At 45.2% G+C, this 19,828-nt stretch overlaps 1 protein-coding gene across 1 annotated transcript in view; it reads right to left on the bottom strand.

Moving 5' to 3' along the window:
* Window positions 1-3,989: 3,989 nt before the first annotated feature.
* The window catches only part of LOC311158757 (contactin-4), a 259,902-nt gene continuing 244,063 nt past the window's right edge, over window positions 3,990-19,828 (bottom strand). Inside the window, exons 14-24 of the mRNA XM_084214354.1 lie at window positions 17,662-17,837; window positions 16,483-16,603; window positions 15,434-15,592; window positions 13,361-13,510; window positions 12,260-12,330; window positions 9,755-9,989; window positions 7,846-7,961; window positions 7,115-7,301; window positions 6,508-6,620; window positions 5,075-5,243; window positions 3,990-4,147 (exon numbers count right to left, since the gene is read on the bottom strand). Of these exons, the coding sequence (XP_084070480.1) occupies window positions 4,047-4,147; window positions 5,075-5,243; window positions 6,508-6,620; window positions 7,115-7,301; window positions 7,846-7,961; window positions 9,755-9,989; window positions 12,260-12,330; window positions 13,361-13,510; window positions 15,434-15,592; window positions 16,483-16,603; window positions 17,662-17,837 (1,598 nt within the window). The 3' untranslated portion in view covers window positions 3,990-4,046. The remainder of the gene's footprint in view (window positions 4,148-5,074; window positions 5,244-6,507; window positions 6,621-7,114; window positions 7,302-7,845; window positions 7,962-9,754; window positions 9,990-12,259; window positions 12,331-13,360; window positions 13,511-15,433; window positions 15,593-16,482; window positions 16,604-17,661; window positions 17,838-19,828) is intronic.

Genomic DNA, 19,828 nt, shown 5'->3' with positions numbered 1-19,828 from the left:
TCATAGCACAAGGGGTGTGCAGGGAAAAAAAAAACCTTGGAAAAGAGGCAATGGAATAATTTTTCTGGTTGGCACCTTAATCTTTTGGATGTTTGTTTTACCTTGCTCTGACAACTGGAGATGCAAACTGGGTTTGGCACAGCCCTGTGGATGCAGCAAGGTGGTCCTGGCAGTGACCAAGAGGGGTCAAACACTGGGAAGAGAAGAAAAAACGTGTGAAGCACCCAGTGCTGTCACCCCCAGTGCTGTCACCCCCAGTGCTGCACAGCAAGGCCACCATGAGAACAGGGACGCTCACCTGGCCTTTGCTGCTATGCTTTGTAATGAAACTGTGAATTTCCACCCTGGGCTCTGACCTCCCTGGCTGTGGCCCAAGAAGTTCGCTTGGTCTTGCAGAATTCCTTCTAATTCCAAGAAATTTCCTGTCCATGGAGCTGGGTCAAGCACGTTAACAAAGAATAAAAATAAAGATTTGACCCAGCCAGTAAGTTCTTTCAAAGGTGCCTAAAGAAATGGAGCTTCCAGATACTAGAAACTAAAAATAATTATAATAAATGAGCCAGTTCTCATCTGGGTGAACTAGCATTGCTCCATCAAAATTAATGTAGCTCATTAATATAATGTTGGTGCTTCCAATGTCTCTCCTGCATGTGCTTTTAATGGATTTGACGGACCCAAATTTAACACTCTAAAATCAGAATTTCATTAGCAAAATCCTAAAAATGAGACTAAAGAGAATTCGCTTATTGGAATGTATTTTATGTCATGCCTTCAAGTGCCCAATAAATAAGGTTTCTGCACATAACTCCTTTCTCATTAATGGCAAGCAATTGCAGAGGTGAATGCAATATATTTAAATATCTTTTGCATGTCAGGTCCTTGGTATTTCCAGGATGAGTCCTTTTGGGGACAGGCAGGGCTGGATGGCTTGGAGAGCCAGCAGCCACACTTCTACTCAGGCTGGTAAATAAATCCAACCTGGTGTAAAGCAGGAGCAGCAGCATTTCCCAGCCAGGCTGCGGGTCCAGCCCACTCACCTTTAGTGCTCTCACATGCTAGAGAAGCAGGGTGCAGGATGAGGACAATTCCTGGCTGAACTCCTCCTCATGATCACGATCCCCAGAAGAAAATCTTCCCTCCAGGCAGCATGGGGGAAAAAGGAATTTGTCCAGGAACCCAGGCCATACCCAGGGCTGTGTCAGCTTTGGCACCACCACATCAGATCTCCAGCCCCTAACTCCCACAGCACAGAATTATTAATTTCTCATTTTTTTTCCCTTCAAACCCAGCTCCCAACCCCCTCATTGCTCCTGCCCTGCTACCTCCAGGAGAGCAGCCCCATGAGCTGCTCTTTGCCTTCCTCTGGAAATGACAATTTTACTTTTCTTTTTAAAAACAGAATTGTGCTGCAGGGCTGGTTGATTTCTCTGCTTCGTTGTGAGGTGTGTTGCAGTGTGGGCAGGTGGCAGGGAGCTGCAGCCTTCCTGAGACATCCCCAGGAGGAGAGAGCCCCATCATTGTCACAGCAAACACCACAGCCAACAGCAGCTGCTCTTGGGGACAGCTGGCTATTCAAATCTAGCTTTGTGTGGATTTCCAGGGGGAGTTTATGTCACCTAAACACTGAAAGAGTCCAGGGACAAAGACACTGAGAGGTGGAGGATCCAGGATTATATAGTGCTAAAAAGAGGTGGAGCCAACAGCAACAACCAATCACCTGAAGGTGTGGGTGGGAAAAAGATTACAGTGACCAATAGGGAAACAGAAAGGCAGACAGGGGTATGGACCAATGAGGGTACGAAGAGCAGAGAAACTGCTAGAACCTTGACCATATATGGTTAATGGGCTTGGACAGCCAATGGGCCAATAGGAGGCGTGGCTCTGGGGTTGATTGACAGCTGTCATGTGTCCATGGCAGAGGTTGACATCCTCAAGCAGGCCCACAGGTGCAGCGTTGCTCCTCCGGAATGCAGAGAGGACCCTTCAGCTCCTGCCCTGAAAGGACTGGAAATGGGGCTTGGTGGATTTATTGTTTCAAGCCCTGCTCCCCAAATCCTCAGGAATCCCCAGGAGGAGCAGAGGCAGTGCCTGGAAGTGCTTTGCTCCAGCCACAGGGTTAGAGACGCTCCATCCCCATGAGCTTGGACAGCTCACAGCTCTACAAAGCAAACCCAAAATTCACCTGCTCACGTTTTTTGGTCAGTTTTGGGTGCAGAATTAAACCAGAGGCATGTAAATAGATTTAATTTTTTTTTTTTTCTGCCTTCACAAAGTTTTGATTTAAACCAACTCTTGTATCTTCACATTAGTATCAGTCTCAGCAGGCTCTGAGGGGAAATTTCTCACTGGGCAGAACAAAAAGTGGAGGAAAAAGGCTCCTGGAAGACAGGTATCTTTACAAATGACAGAATATTTATTACCAATACCTTTAAAAAAAGATTACATCTGCTAGATCACTGATAAATATCATTTACACTGGGGAGAAAACTACAGAAGCTTTTTTTTTTTATTATTTCATTTTTCTTGGTTTTGTGGATTTTTTTTTAAAAGTTTTTCTTATTTTATTTTTTTTTACATAGAAGTAACCATATCAAACTAAGAAAGGAACACAGCTTGAAATACTGACAATATTTCTCTGGTCAACAACCCTGACTTTTACACAAGTGGAATCCTGATTATGAGTTACTGAATAAATATATTTAGAAGGTCTAAAAGTTAACTGTATTATTTTGTAAGCAAAAGAGACAAGTTACAGGCAAATTCAAGCTATCAGGAGAAAAAAAAAAATACCACTGCAGCGCATTGAAAGTTGAAAATTGTATAGAAAATTCCATTGCCTTTTCCAGCGTTATCCCTTCTGAACTTACAAAATTCCCCGTAGTAACAAACAGTCCTTCTCTTGAGAAGAATTATTCCAGTGTGGATATTGTCGTTTTCTGGTGTGACTCTGTTCTGCCTCCAGGCGTCTGGGAAGAGTTTCTAAGGAAAGACAAACTTCCAGCGGGGATCTCCAGGAGATTCCCACTTTTCCATGGATAACCCGGAGCCGGGGCAGCACCGCTCCCGCTCCGGGCCAGTTCCCAAACGTTGTGTGGAGAGTGGAGTTACAAAGGATGAGCAGTTGTGTCCCAAAGAATGAGCCCAGAGCAGCTTTGTGATTTCCTTGGAATTGATCCCCAAACATGAGGAATTTCCTTGGAATTACATCTCCAAAGGGTTGAGCTGGGCGTGCACCCAGCACGAGGCCGGTGGCCGTCCCGTCGTGTCACCACAGATGTCACAGCTCTGCAGGATCTTCTTTTCCCCACCCAATTTGATGTTAATTATGATCAAGACAAAGCAATTTCACAGCCCCTCCTCGCTGTGTGATGCCGGAATATTGGCTACGTGTCCTGTAGTCCACAACCAACCAAAATCCACGTGGCTTTCCAAAATTCTGCTCTTCCGAGTGTTTCGAGTTTGTCCTCCTCAGAGCTCTGGATGGAACGTGTGATAGAAGCACTGGGTTCAACACAGGAGTCGCTGGAACTGCCAGTGAAACTCAGCCTGTTACAATCCGGGTCTGGATCAGTTCTGCCCTGTAAAACTGTGCAGTCAACTCCAGCCAATTTGCCAAGAACAGCTTGGAACTCTCCGTCGTAAAAGGAAAAAATCCCAAACAATATTTTCGTGATAATGTCGTCCGTAGCATTTTATAGCAGAGGAAAAAAATTAATATCTACATCATATGTTAACTTTAAAAAATTCTATAAAACACTAAATATATAATAAAAAATATGCATATAAGGACATATGTAAACTGCTTTGGTAACATCGTATTACAGATGTTTTCAGTGCATTGCAGAGTTTCCAAGGAAACTTCAGACAAAGCTATATTTGCTTTGAGGAAGTACTGTATAATGCCATTCCTAAAGAAGCATAAACATTTTTTTTTTCCAGTAGTAAGATGTACTCAAACCACAATATTACTTAGTACTGGGTGTCTCCAAAACAACTAGCTAAATGTTGCTTATATTATAAAGAAGAAGTCCTCGATGTCATTGTTGTCATAAACTGGAGCGGGCTGTGAGGGAGATCATGATTGTGCTGAGGGCTGACAGGGTGCAGGCGCTGGAGGTCGACGAGCCCGAGCCTCTGGCATAGGCATCTGAGAGGGGAGAGGGGAAAAAGGAGCCAGAGGTGAGCAGAGAACAATCCCTGAACTCTTCCTTAACCCACCTCCCCCAAGGTTTAAATTCCCTTTCCTGGGATAAAGCACAGCCCCCATGCACAGCCCGTTCCTCCTCCTCATGGTCACCTCTCCAACTGAATTTTTGGTTTCTTTTCAATTCCTGCCCCTGTTGTGCTGAGGCTCCTCTCACAGTTCTGTTATTTCACACACTGCCTGCTTATCATTATTTGGTATTTTTTCACAATTGCACCATATTCCAGCTGTTCCTTGTGCCTCCCATCCTGGAGGAGCCGTGTACCTGCTCCATGACCCCTGGTCTGGAGCCAAATGGGAGCTGGTGTGTTCCAGCTCCCCTTCCCTCTTCTGTGCTGCTGATTAAATTCCTCTGCATGGCTTCCACAGCCACACTGGGGAGAACTCTGCTCTCACCCAGGCTTTTTTTTTACATCTCTGTGATTTTAATGCCATATTCCTGCATTGCAGAGGCTCCTGATTTAATGCAGCTTTTAAAGCGGGACATTATTAATGGAAGATGGGACATGGAGATTTTGTAAAAGCCATGTTGTGTAATAAAATGCTGCTTGTGTTTGTTCTTCTACACCATCTCATTTCCCTAAATAAATATTTATGCATCCAGCACACAATGGGATGTGGCTGCACAGCAGCCTTATAGATTTAGAAGGCTCTGCATGCTGTATTTGGTTATAGTGACTTGCAGTGAAACAATACATTTAACACACGGAACTGAGAGGGGAAAGCATCTGGAAACCTCAAATACAAATAGAACTGCTTAAGATGGTGTTTCTTAAGGCTGAATCTTGCTTTTAGGATGAAATCAGAATTAGGGAGTGGAATATCTGCTGGTGGGACCCTGTGGCACAGAGCCCGTTCCCCCATCCTTACTGGATATCTTTGGGATTCGGATCTGCTCGCTGCTGCTGCCGTCGCCGCCGTCGCTGAAGGGTTTGATCTCGATGATGTAATCCTCATCAAAGGGCAGGGACAGCTCCACTGAGGTTTTGTTTGTTTCTATGACAGACGTGCTGCTCTCCCTGTTCCACCGGTACAAAACCTGCGGCCAAGGGAGAGACAACGGGAGGCAGAAAGGGCAGAGCTGCCCGATGCGCTCAGAGCTGCCCACCTCGGCGTGTCCACAGGTGCTGCTGCTCTTTTCCTGCCCCTCATGCTCAGGAGGGCTCTGGTGACACAGGGGACATGTGGGATTTTCTGGGGATGCCAGCACAGAGGTGGCAGTGCCTGGGCAGGGGGTGACACTGGCAGGAGGATGATGCTGATCAGCAGCACTCAACAACCTGCTGGAGCCCCTCAGAGAAACCTTTGCCTTGGTCAAGCTAAAATAAACCCTTATAGAAGTAGAAACTTCTTTATAGAAGTCAGAAACTCCTTATTATGCTTCTTCTAGAAACTGAGTTGGGATATTTGATACAGTGCCACCAATGGTTTCCCAGAATAAATGACTTTTGTGAACGACCTTCCGAGCTGTGGGAGTTGTACTAATTTATATCATAAATTGTGTCATAAAATACAAGATTTCTAGGCAAAAAGAAGAAAAATAGGGAATGTTTTGCTATGATTTAGGAAATAAATCCACGTGGTTGTGCTACCCTTACAGTAAGTTAAAGGAGAATGTTTTAGAAACTCTCTAGATGCTTTTCCAGCGTGATGATTCTCTCTCTCCCTCTTTCAACCAACTCCTTAATTTGCATTTCAAACCTAAAATATGTAGTGAAAAGCTGGTCCAGATTGCTGAGGTTCATCTGAGGTTTGGACTAAAAACCCTGAGGAACTACTTACTTTTGATGAGCCCATACAGAGCACCAAAGACACTTAAAAGTTGGTGCAGGAACTGAGGGGAGCTGGCACAGGCTCACCAAGCTGCTGGCACTTCAGACTGGGAATAAAACACGGAACATGGCCAGGCCCTTCACTGGCTCAGGCTCTGGTGGGAAATGTTTGCACAGCTCCAACCCTGGGGCAACGTCTTTTTGGGCTAAATGAAACCCTTGTGGAAGGTGGTGGAGCTGAATTCTTCCCAAGGTTTCTCTCTGGTTAAATTATGTCCTATTAAAACTGCTTCTAATGAGGATTCTCTTTCTTTTCCTCTTGGCTTGGCTTTCTGAAGGAAATGGGAGCTATTAAAAAAGCATTTTATTTATCTTCAATTAAAGAGCCAACTTCAACTTCCTTTGGGAAGTTTCCACAGAAGGCATGAGTGCAGTTCTGCAGGTGCTCACATAAACAAGCATGGCTCTGTTTTTGGAGGAATGCCCCAGATCTGACCTGGGAAATCCCGAATGCACCATGGAAATACTCACTTTGTAGCCTCTCACTTCTGACTCGTTGTCCAAGGCTTTCACCTGGTCCCAGTTCAGGATGATCTTGGAGTCGGAAGAATTCCACACGATGTTCCCGGGGGGCTGACTCGGTGCTGCACCACAAAACAGACAGCACCACGTTACTGAGGAGAATCAATTCCCAGCTGGATCCCTCCAGTGCCAGTGGGGCTTCCAGCAGCACAGCTGAGCCTGCCCAGAGCCCTGTCCCTCTGGAAAGCTAACGAGCTGCTCCACTGATCTGTGTCCTCAAGGTCACGGCAGGTGTGACACGACACAGGGCTTTAAATGAAAAAGGGATTCAGTCAGTTGCTCAACATGCCCGAGACCAGAGGGAAAAAGCCCTCTTGAACACTGAGATAAATATTTAATTTGCCTGCACAGCTGTGATTTCAGTTTTGCATGCTCTGCTTACCTAACACTAGGAAGAACCTCACGAAAAAAATGAAATAAAAAGGCTGAGCCTGGTAAATCTGCACAAAAGCCTGGCAAGGAGAAGTCTGACAGCTCCTTCAGACTCAAGAGAGCTGGGAAATGAGACAGGGGCGCAGTGGCTGGACCCCGCCAGGGCATCCCTGCCGACACTCACGTGGCTTTTTGGTGGTGACGTTGACAGCGGCGCTGGAGGGGCCGGTGCCCGCCGTGTTGTAGGCCCTGACTGCCAGGTGGTAGAGGGCATTGCCCCGCAGGTTGCTGACTTTTGTGGATGTCTGGTTCCCCACCGTGCGGATCCTTTTGGCGTTTTCCTCCTTCTCGTCGTGCCGCCAGCAGCGCACCTGGGAGGCAGAGCAGGGCAGTGACAGAGCAGGGCAGTGACAGTGCAGGGCAGTGACAGAGCAGGGCTGGGGCAGAGCAGGGCTGGGGCAGAGCAGGGCAGTGACAGAGCAGGGCAGTGGCAGTGCCCAGCCCCAGAGGGACTGGCAGCACACCTCCCTTGTTCCTGTCACCACCCCAGATGTGCTCCCAGGGACAGATCCTGCTCCCTGCCACCATCCCTGGCCCTGCTGGGGAGTGCAGGGACCGGCTCCAGCGCTGCCTCCCCGAGCCTGGCCATGGCAGCACCTCCAGGGAGGGCTGCATTTCCAGCCAGATCCCACACAGAATGGTGGAACCTTGAACCTTGCGAGAAAATCGTCGAGTTTTTAACCATGTCAGAGAACGGCGGAATTTTTAACCTTGTGAGAAAAATCTCTGTGCCCCAGAGGCAAAGAGAAGCAAATCCACTTCAGGAACACAGCCGTGGCAGGAGGAGCAGCATGAGGACATCTCTGTGTCCCCTCAAGGCTGCCTGCTGGAAGGATCCTGCATTGTTTCCCATACCTCATATCCCTGTATTCTTCCTTTGTGCTGGTTCTCCCACGGGGGAGCCCAGGAAACTTCGACGTCTGAGGCAGAAATGCTTCTGGCCAAGACAGTGGTTGGGGCTCTCGTTGGCTCTGGGCAGTTAAAAATAGAAGTAAGACTTTTCAGTTCTGTGTTCAATTAGTCCCAAACATCAGGGGATTTATTTTCCTCATTGCACAAGGAAGGAAGCAAACAAATGTCCACGTTTCAAACCGATGGCCTGTCAGGCTGTGCTCCCTCAGAAATAATAAGATGTCATTACTAAACTCAACCCAGGATACCATGTACTGTAATTAGGACAAGTGGGAACATTTTCTAATCAGTGGACATTAATTCATACTAAATCTCCATAGAATTCTTCCCAGATTACATATTACTTTTCCATTAATATCAAAAGATTTCATTATGATTAATGTTATTTTAATGACTATTGAAAAGAATTAATCACGGTTCGCCATTTATTATAAATCAGAGCAAGGCTGAGGTATCAAAGGATGTGTCAAGGTGGAAACCAAACCCTTTCAGACCCTGTTACATACAAGTAAAGATATTATTAAAGAAAGGCCTTAAAAAATTGTGGTTTAGGCCTGATACTTCAGCTAGGTGCAGTTACCTTGCTAGTTCCCATAAGAAAGAATTAAAGGAATGAGAAGCAGTTAACAGAACCTATTTTAGTAAGAGAACCATTTGCACCTACATAGACAAAAAAGCTGTCCCATGAGAATCAGTGGAAAAAATACATAAACTAACCAAAAATAAAGAAATTTTATAGATATGCAAAAACCATTTACTGACCAATGACCTGAGTGTCAGTGTATTTTCAGCCAATTATTAGGTCTAAAACGGTGCCTTCTGATAATCCCATAAAAATAGGAACTATACAATAAAGCTTTGGCTTTCCTGTGTGAAGAAACTGAGTCCCATCTGCTTTACTCAAACAAGACCCTGCAGCATGGGTGTGAGAAATGGATTTGTAAAGAATTTTTAAAACTTGATAGAAAGTTTACACAGTCTTGTATATCTGTATGCAAACACTGAGGTAAGGTGTGCTGACTTAGGAAGACCATAGAGTAGAGGTAACATTGTTGAGAGAGGGATTAAATTAAAACCAAGCTTCAACAGGTTTCAAAATCTGGCCTTGCAAAAACTCCAAATATTTTAGAGAATTAGAACTGTGAAAGATGCATTATAGAAAAACCACGTGGATAAAAATATAGGTGATTAGTATTAGAAGTAATAGCAGCCTTGTGTGGTGTGCTGGTGTTCACAGGGGTCCCAGGATGAGGGAAGAGATGAGAATATTGAGTCCATATTTCAGAAGGCTGATTTGTTATTTTATGATATATATTATATTAAAAAGAAATTATATATTAAAACTATACTAAAAGAATAGAAGAAAGGATTTCATCAGAAGGCTGGCAAAGAAAGGAAGGGAATGGAAAGGAATGATAATAAAATCTTGTGACTGACCAGGGAGTCTGAGACAGCTGGACTGGGATTGGTCATCAAGTAAAAACAACCACATGGACCAATCAAAGATGCACCTGGTGCATTCCACAGATAATCATTGTTTTTCTTTTCCTCTAAGGCTTTTCAGCTTCACAGCAGAAAAAATCCTAATGAAAGGATTTTTTATAAAATATGTCTGTGACAGTGTGGGAAAAGCCACCAGGCTGAAAAGCATTTACAAAGCATTGTAACCAAGAAATAGGTTAGCTTCTAACAGAGCAACATGAAGTGTTACATCTCTGATGTCCCACCCTTCATCAAGACTGACAATAAAATAAAATCCTTTAAAACGCCTCCCGATTCCCCCTCTCTGTAACAACCAAGGAAACCAGCACGTGGAGAGGAGGAAGAGGAGGTGGGGAGGGCTCATCTCTACCTTCCTCTGCCGAGTAGACGACGGTGACGGGGCTGAAGGAGCCTTCCCCCTTGTTGTTGTAGACGCCCACCTTGACCTCGTAGGGCGAGAAGGGCGGCAGGCTCTCGTTGCGGAACACGTAGCGCGCGGCGTCCGGCGAGGCCACCACCGTCTGCATCCAGCTGACCGTGCCCAGGGGCCGGAAGGCCACCACGTAGCCAAAGCCACCCCCGTTCTGCAGCTCCTCGGGCACTGTCTGGGGCACAAACGGCGCCTTCAGCGCGCACTGACCTCCCCGGCAGCACCCGCCCATCCCTCCGGGCCCTCCGCGCTCCCTGGTTGGACTTGGGGACCTCAGAGGTCTTTTCCAAACTGGTTAATTCTGGGATTCTGGGATTGTGTGATTCTGGGATTCTGTAATTCTGGGATTCTGGGATTCTGGGATTGTGAGATTGTGTGATTCTGGGATTGTGAGATTGTGTGATTCTGGGATTCTGGGATTCTGGGATTCTGAGATTGTGTGATTCTGGGATTCTGTAATTCTGGGATTCTGGGATTCTGAGATTGTGTGATTCTGGGATTCTGTAATTCTGGGATTCTGGGATTCTGAGATTGTGTGATTCTGGGATTCTGTAATTCTGGGATTGTGTGATTCTGGGATTCTGTAATTCTGGGATTGTGTGATTCTGGGATTCTGTAATTCTGGGATTTTGGGATTGTGTGATTCTGGGATTCTGTAATTCTGGGATTCTGGGATTGTGTGATTCTGGGATTCTGTAATTCTGGGATTGTGTGATTCTGGGATTCTGTAATTCTGGGATTGTGTGATTCTGGGATTCTGTAATTCTGGGACTTTGGGATTGTGTGATTCTGGGATTCTGTAATTCTGGGATTGTGTGATTCTGGGATTCTGTGATTCTGGGATTGTGTGATTCTGGGATTCTGTAATTCTGGGATTGTGTGATTCTGGGATTCTGTAATTCTGGGATTTTGGGATTGTGTGATTCTGGGATTCTGTAATTCTGGGATTCTATAATTCTGGGATTCTGGGATTCTGGGATTCTTAGTAATTCTGTAATTCTGGGATTCAGTATTTCTGTGATTCTGTAATTCTGGGATTCAGTATTTCTGTGATTCTGTAATTCTGTGATTCTGTGATTCTGGGATTCTGTGATTCTGGCATTCTGTACACAGCACTGGAGATGGAGGTGCAGGAGGTCCTACGTCACATCCAACCTGAATTCACCCCATCCTGCCTGCACCACAGCCTTTCTGCTTCATGAAGCAGCACCTCCAGAGGACACCTCTCCTAAAGCTAATTTCCCTTCCCTCCCTGCCTAGAAGGGGCCTCCATTGCTGATGTAATTTTAGGCTTTCTGAAGAGCCTGAGGTTTCCTGGAGTGACACAAGGACACTGTTCCTGCTGTCCCAACACACATGCAGCTGCTCTCACACATTTGGGATCACACATGAAGCCCCAAAGAACACACCCTGGACACACTGACACTTCCTGCTCTGAGGCTTTTAGCCCCCTAAAAAGCTGCACTAACCCCAGAGGTTCCAGTATTAAAACAATCCATAATTATGGGTCCCCCTCCCTGAGATGTCCATGGAGCTTCAGCACGGGTTGCTGCTGGCGACTGCATCCTCCTCTGTGTTGGAAAGCTCACATAAGGAAAAGGCCTCTGGACATTTAAAAGAGTAAAACCACTCTTCTGTCAAAACACAAATGATATTTTGTGCAAATTACATCTCGAACCAATGGCTGATGTTCTGGCCTTGTGTGTTTTTGAAACATGTTGCAGTATCTTTAGGAGACACGGCGTAACTAATTAGTCCAACAGAGGAGGAAATTTAGCACATTGAGCTGTGTGGGGAGGACGAAAACCCATTTATAGGTTTTTAATAACCTCAGAAATATCTCTGGCGATTCATTCTGCCAGCTTGGTCAGAAATCCTGCTAAATGGAAGCGTTAGCATGTCTAGTGGAGTTCATTATTAGGAGAAATATGCCAGCTGCATCGCATCACAACACGAAAATATGAGCAGACAAATGACTAAAGTTCTAACCCCGTCTGCCTTAAGGAATATTAAACATTTCTCTTCTCTGCATCTCCTCTCACTGGCTGCCATCAGCAGCAATGGAAGCCAGCATGCTTTGTGCTGGCTCTGAGCTGTTTGCTGCCTTATATCCCAGGGAGGAGGAGGAGGGAGGAAGCTGGGAGCCAGCACAGCAATTCCCCAAATTCCCCTCCACATCAGGATGTTCCAAGCCTGTTTTATCCCTTGGGTGGCTCCTGGCCATCCACATTTTGCCATGTGGATGTGCTGGGAGTCAGGGGGAGCTGAGCTGGTGGCAAATCCTTCTCCCCATGGTCCCTGCTCCCCACTTCCCTGGCACTGGGGTTGGCCTGTCCTTTAGCTCCCTCTGACCAGCTGGGCTGTTTCTATGACACAATCTGGGCTTTTTTACTGCCAGCCCTTTGAAATCCACAGAAGGCTCTGGGGGGCTGGGGTGAGACTCACCTCCCAGGTAATGACCAGCTCAGACTTGCTGCCTCCACCTCCACTGACATTAGCTGGGGTCACCTCAGGGACTGCAAAAAGACAAATGCAGAAGAGAGATGTGACAGCTTTGGAACCCAAAACCCATGTGGAGCTGGAAGAGAGCTGTGCAGCAACAGGACACTGCTGGCCTTCTCCTGCTGGGGCCAGGAACTAAATGACTAATTTGCCATGGCAAACAGCACGTGAAAAGTATGTCAACAAGAGTATATTAAAAGTATGTCAATTAACTTGTGTATTCAGTATCTAATTGTTCAGTTTAAACATTTGTCCTCCATTAAAAAAGGTCTTTTATTTATTTTCCTGTTTCATATTCGGTTCTTCTGTGGAACAGAGGAGCCACCTGCCAGGGCTTCCCCACTGTTGGGGAAAATGAAACAGGAAAGCCTTATAAATATGATTGCCTGGCAAAAGATTTTGAGAATATGAAACTCCAAGCGAGATTGAAATGAAAGCAAGCTTTGAGATCCCTTAGTTACTGAACAACAGGAAAACAATGGTGTGGCTGGCTGTTGTTCCTTTGGATGGAACAATACCCTCTGCTTGCAGACAGCTCCAAGGGGCAGAGCAGACCCCACTGGCTTGGCAGAAGGGGCCCAGAGAGGAGCTTTTAGGATTTAAAATGTAACACAGCATGGCAATGTAATGATTCTTACAGGCTGTATGTAAATGCTGTAGGATTTGTATCTTGTACTAGATTGGTTAGTGAGAATTAGAATATTCAGCACAGAAGATGATTTATTGTATTGTAACGGGAACCTCGACCTCTTACCCTCTTGCTCTCTTATCCTCTTTCTCTCTCATCCTCTTTCCCACTCTTTTTTACTTCTCCTGGGCCTGCTCTGAGCTGTGGCTGGGGCTACCAGCAGTGAACCCCAAATTCCAATAAACCCAGGCCCTTTGCAATAAACCCCAAATTCCACAACCTGCCTGCAGAGATCTCTCGTCTCTGTCCATGCCGACCGTGTAGGGTGATGCTCCTACACCACCAGCCAGGGGGGATCTCTTGGCATTCATTCCCCAAAGATTTCCCCCTCAGCCCCTCTGCCCAGCCCCACTCACGAGCCTCCTCAGTCCTCCTCTTCTCGGAGGGCCTGCTGGGCTCCCCGATGCCGATGAGGTTGGCAGCCACCACCCTGAACTCGTACTCCACCCAGGGGTTCAGCCCCACCACCGTGGCTGTGAACGTCCTCCCGTCGATGACCTCTGGAACTGGGGAGCAAGGAAATCAAATATTAAAATACTGCTGGGAAAAAGCACAGGGGAATCTCATTTCCTTACAGGTGAGGGCTTGACAGAAGTAAAGTAAATAGGTAAATTTCCTCTCATCTTTCCAGCATTCTGCCAGCTGCAAGGAAGTGAACTCGTACTCCATCCACCCAGGGGTTCAGCCCCGCCACCGTGGCTGTTACTGTCCTGCCATCAATGATCTCTGGACTGGGGGGCAAGGACATTAAATATCAATATTTAAATACTGCTGGGAGAAAAATCTTATTTGTTTAGAGGTGAGGGCTTAACATAAGTACCAAGAAGGACTGGTGAATTTTCTCTCATCTTTCCAGCATTTTGCCAACTGCAAAGAAGTGAAAGAAGCAGCATTAAACTCCTGTGCCTTTAGCCCAGAATTCCTGCAATTAAAGAGTTTCTCCAAAATTGCCACAATTTGGAAACAAAGTGTCAAGACAACAGGTTTGGAAGGTCTTTATTTTTCTCCTTTTGAAACACACTGTTGTCTCTGTTTAATGGTTACTGGAACAAAATTAACCTGGGATGGAATGAGCAATCACATCATGGGGTTTTTCCCTCTATCAGGAAAATAATTCTCCTTAAAGACAAGCTGGATGACACAGTCTGTCCCTGAGGGATGTCTTTGTAGACCACAATTACTGTTGTATATCTCCAGCATGGCAACAAGAGATAGGAATTCATTCTGTTTTCCCTTAAACATTCATGAGAAAAATGGGTGAGTAATGGCACTGACTGCACCCTAAATCTTTGGGTTGCCAAACCTCAAACTACTTAATAAGAGCAGTGCTGTGCAGCCAGGGAAATTGCTTTTCACACCAGGGGCCAGAGCTGGCCCAAAGCAGCCCTGGGTGGGGGCTGAGGTGTTAGAGACAGGTGAAAATCTTATAAAAGAAAGGCCTTCTAAAATCAGGCCTTATTACTTCTGCTGAGCTAATAGCAAGCCTGATAAGTTGCTGTGAGAAACCTGGCAGCTGTCATAAGAATAGAATCCTGTAACACTGAAAATCTACTTACAAAAAAAATTATAAAAATGAAAATCTGTTTACATAACAATCTCTTCTTATGGAAGAATAGAAAGAAACAAAAAATTAGAAAAAAATATAAATAGAAACAATCTATTCTTATGAAATTTACACCTATAAAAATTAAAAGTATATCCCATGAGAATCTGTGAAACAAAAAAAGATAAACTATCTAAAGAGAGAAAAGTTTGATAAGCATGTACCCTAACCATTACCAACCAATAAACTGAGTTTTGAGAGATCATTAGCCAGTCAGATTCAAACACAACACAATATGAACTAAATAAATAAGAATCCAGCTATCCTCTGTTGTGTTGTTGGGAGGATCCCCAGGATGAGGTGAGAGATGAGAATCTGACTCAAAGTTCTCAGAAGGCTGATTTATTATTTTATGATATTATATTATAGCAAAAGAAATGGTATACTAAAACTATACTAAAGAAAGAGAAAGGAGACATCAGAAGGCTGGAAGTAATGAATAAATGAATAGTGAATAAATGAATAATGAATAAATGAATAACCTGTAACTGACCAGAGTCCTGACACAGCCGGACTGGGATTGGTCATTAATTAAAAACAATTCACATGGAACCAAAGATGCACCTGTTGGTAAGCAACCTGCAGACCACATCCCAAGCAATCAATTATTGTATTGTTTATAATTATTGCTATTATTAATAATTATTATTTACAGTTCTTTTCTGAGGCTTCTGAGCTTCTCAGGAGAAAAAATCCTGGCGAAGGGGTTTTTCAGGAAGCACCATGGTGACAGTCCTGCTCCCCCAGGCAGCAGCCTGCTGTCCCTCCCTGCCCTGCAGCCCCTGGGGTGGGTTCTCCCCCAGGTGGGCTCCCCAGGCTGCCTTACCTGTGCTCACTGCCTGCCAGCCCACCGAGAAGGGCGTGCGCGCCTGCACCACGAACATGGTGATGGGGCTGTGGTTGTCTGCCCCCGGCCTCCAGGACAGCTGGGCCGTGCTGTCTGTCACCTCCTCGATGGTCACGGCCTCGGGGGGGCCCGGGGGACCTGGGGGGGCAGGAGAATTGAGGGGCTGGAGGAGAGAGCGCTGGGTTCACCTTCCCGAGCGGCTGGAGGAGAGAGCGCTGGGTTCACCTCCCCTCGTGTCTCAGGATCTCTGCTGCTCACAGTGACCCTGAGATATGCACAAGTCTCTTTTTTCCCAGCCTGGCCAAAGAAGGAGTCAGGATTTTCTGTTCTCATTCTCAAGGTTGTTTATTATTTCTTACCTATATCATTCTTTCTCTGACCCGCCGAGGTCTGTCTGGCAGGTTGGGGTGAGGCACACTGGTGTTATCTTTTTATACTAAAATCTACCTGTACATTATTTACAATAATTTCCCAATACCTATCACCTGTGTTAGACAGTGAGCTTCTACTCTAAACCAATCCAAAAGTGTCAGCATCACCCAGAAGATGGAGGCCAGGAAGAAGAAAGAAGAAGGACAAGACACGCCAAATTCCTCCATCTTGGGACCCCGAGCCCCCATTCTAAAAACCTCAAAAATCTATTTTTCACCCTGTGACAAGCTAACTATTATTCTACTTAAACTCTCTTCACTTGCAATTCTTCATATAAAGGTGGTAATTTTTTCCATGGGTCAGGATCAAAGGCACAGGGGTCCTGGGCTCTGTGCCAAGGTCTCTGAGCCCCCTGGGCAGGGGCTGGAGCCCTCCAGGGCAGGCAGAGGACAGACAGACACCAGGGCTGGCTCTGCTCTGAGAGCATCTGAAACACTTCACATGCTCTGGCTGATGCTGTGACCTCCAGCATGTACTCAGAGCTTTTTTCTCAGATTAATTACAAGATGCTGGACTCTCTCTGAGCCCAGATATTGCAGAAGGCAGGAAAAAAAAATTCTACGACACCACCAACAATGGCAGCAAAATTCAAATACCTCTTACAATCAGGTCTGCAGCAGCTGAGAGCTTGTCCACACTTGTTTGCACCATGCAGACGTATTTCCCTGCATGCTTCAGCTGGATGCTCCTGATCATCAAATCACCAGCTGAATCCTGCTGATAAAGTAGGGAAAAGTGGTTACAATTACTTTTTAATGAGCCCTAAACATCATTACCACATGAAGGACATTGTGACTAATGGATTTACTTTATGCTGGCTGATGAAAACATCAGCAGTACGAGCCATGGCCTGTTGACAGGATGGAGTCTGCCTGGAAGGCAGGAGAGGGAACATCCCTAAAATTCTGGCTGCTCCAAGGAGCAGGGCTGGGGGCTGTTAAGCACTTTCCCCATTAGAACAACGTGACAATGCAGGACAGGTTCACTCTGATTGCTCCTTTTTCCCTCTGGATATCCAATTCTAACCCTCTCTGCCATCCAGAGGCCCAGGCTGTCTCTCCATCTCTCCTGCAAGGGAAGCCCAGCCCAAATTTGGAGATGGCAGCAGTAGTTTCATGGCTTTGTGTCCCAGCCAGCAATTTGACTGCCCAGCACTTTTGTGCTGAAGATGAGGAGAGCAGCACTCTCTGAGGAAATCTTGCATCACACACCAGCAGTTATTTGTTTTCCAAACGCCAAGTGCAGGTCTGATTAACTTATGAACAGAACTAATTAGGTTTCTGGATGCAGTGGATGCTGAGAACCTCTCTCGGTTTCTCTCCAGACACAAAGCATTTGATACATTGGAAATCTCAGGGAAACCTCGTGGTTGTGGCCTTTGGACTGAGGAATATTAATAAAGTTTGTAATTTTAGCTCTGTGGGCCACAACAGGAGCAGTCACTCCAAAAAACCACGGCTGCTGCTGTGAGCCCTGTGCCTCAATCTGTGAGTTCACCTTTTAATGACTTTTCTTTTTAAGGGATAAGAGCAAGGCTTGGAAATTGTACCTCCTTTCCTTTCAGCATTAAATTTCACTCAGGCATGAGCTCTCACCATGCCTGAGACCTGTTGCTCTCTAAAACCTCCCTCAGAGCAACAAGCAAAACCCTTCCCGGTTTTCTGCCTCTGCTGAAAATTTTCCATTTCTTCCCTCCTTTTTCTTGCTGCCTTCATCCAGTTCCTTCTGTTAGGAACCTTTTCTGCATGACCCACCTTGTCAGATTTAATACTTACCCCTCCAACCCTTTCAAAGTGGTCCCCATCTTTGTCAAAGTCTATCAGGTGCCCATTGAAGGACCAGGTGAACACGATGTCCAGGGAGTGGTCGTGGGACACCTGACAGGGCAGGACAATGCTTTCCCCAACTGTGACATCCATGCTGAAAGGGGACACCATCACCCGGGTTGGATCTACAAACAACAAAGAAGGAGGAAAAAAAAAGATTTTTCTTGTTCTCCTGAGGAGCAGAGACATTGTAGGGCTGAGGGAGATCCTAAGCAGTCATCCCTGAGGAAGGTCCTTAAATCAACAAGTGAATGATTCCATCTTTGGGTTTATCCTTTCTCTAGTTGTTGGATTAAAACGCTTAATAAACCCTCCAGAATCCCCATCCAGCCACCATGCTGATGAAGAAGGAGGAAGGAAAAGGCTGGAAAAGAGTGCAGCAGATCTGAAAGTCTCAATTAAAACTTTTTATCAGAGATTCTCTTATTTCAAAGAGCGTTTCACACATACACTGCTCACCACGGTTATCAAAAAGCTGTTCTGTTGTTCCTAAATTAAATGTAAAATCACCAAAACTGGAATAAAAAGGTTGTGTTAAAACCAGGAGTTTTTAATCTGGCCATGCCTGGGAAGGCAAAGATCAGGCAGAGGTTATTATTGTATTTACTGAGAGCTGGCCAAGCTCTGATGGGTGGCTCCACATCTCATATCCCTTCCTTGGGCAAGGAGAGCCCCCCCAAAGAATAAAGAGAAATGCTGAGTGACCCCAAACTTTGCTGTGTGTCAGACAGGGCCATCTCAGGGTCTGAAGCAGAAGGGAGGGCTCTGACCAGGACATCTCCAGAGGGAAGCCCCAGACCTGATGTGTGACGCAGCAGGGTCCCTGTCACACACGGAGCAGCTCCACCCTCGTTCAGACTGATCCCCTTCTCACAGCTGGAGCTCCCCTGGCACTGCTTTAATTGTCTATTTCTCACCCCATGTGAGCAGAGAGGTGGCACAGAAAGATGAGCCACGACACATTATGCAGACTCCAGCTCCTCGTCTGTGCCCGTGAATTCCCTCTGCTCCCAAAGTTAACATTTCTCTTCCATTTCTGTTGACAAAAATGCAGCAATTTTTTCTACAGGGCCTCAGAGGAAATGAAAAGGAGAAAAAATATTGCTTAGCAATGAGACCAAAAGTCTGAAAATCATACAGAGATAGATATTTTTGCTCATTCCAAAACTCTACTCTGCACAGCTGTCATGCTAAAATAATACCAGCATTATTCAATATCTGGTGCACAACACCAAAATCTCAACAACTTCTTCCTGAGCCTATTGCCCAACTGCTTAACTCTGCTAAAATAATAAAGATACAGCAGCACAGATATGGACTGGGCAGAACTGCTCAAGGAAATCCAGGGGATGCAAAGCTGTTCCTGGATTTTCAGCCTTATCAAAAGTCTGCAGCAGGTGGTGAGAAAGATTCTGTTGCTGTCTAGAGAGATTTCAGATCAAGTCCTCAGGGACTTGGCTGTGTTATCTTGGACAAGTTTGATTCATCTGTATTTTGTGTTCCCTTCTGACCAAGAAGAGGAACTCTTAGAACAACTGTTATGACACTTAATTAATCAATGAATGAAATGTTTCTCAGGTGTTTATAAACATGAAAGGAATGAAGATTAATAAACATGAAAGGAATGAAGATTATAAAGGCTATAAATATATATAATATATAATATATAATTTATATATAATTTTAAATTTATATATAATATATAAATATATAATATATAGAAGATATAATAGTATAGAATTTTAGAATACAGAATAGACTCTAGAATAAAGAATTCTGGTATGTAATTTGTATTCCAGAATTCTATACAATTACATTGTAGAATATATTAGATATATATTAAATATTCTTTATGGAATATTTATATTCTAGAATATAGTTAGAAAATTATAGGTTTATATAGTTAGAACATTATAGGTTTATATAAACCTGTAATAGAGAGTATAGAATAGAAATATAGAAATGTAGAAATAGAATAGAATTCTAAGATTGATATAAATGATATCAAGAAATGGGTGTTTGCTGGAGGCCAGGGCAGCTCAGCTGTAGGAACTGTGAGTGCCTGGTGCTCCCAAAAACACCTGCAGGTTTCAGGGAATCCTGGAATCATTCAGGT

This window comes from Fringilla coelebs (assembly GCF_963513975.1).
Source record: "Fringilla coelebs genome assembly, chromosome: 13".
In the NCBI taxonomy this organism is placed as follows: domain Eukaryota; kingdom Metazoa; phylum Chordata; class Aves; order Passeriformes; family Fringillidae; genus Fringilla; species Fringilla coelebs.
The sequence above is the reverse complement of the archived record's forward strand: the minus strand, read 5'-3'. Positions and strand labels throughout refer to the sequence as shown.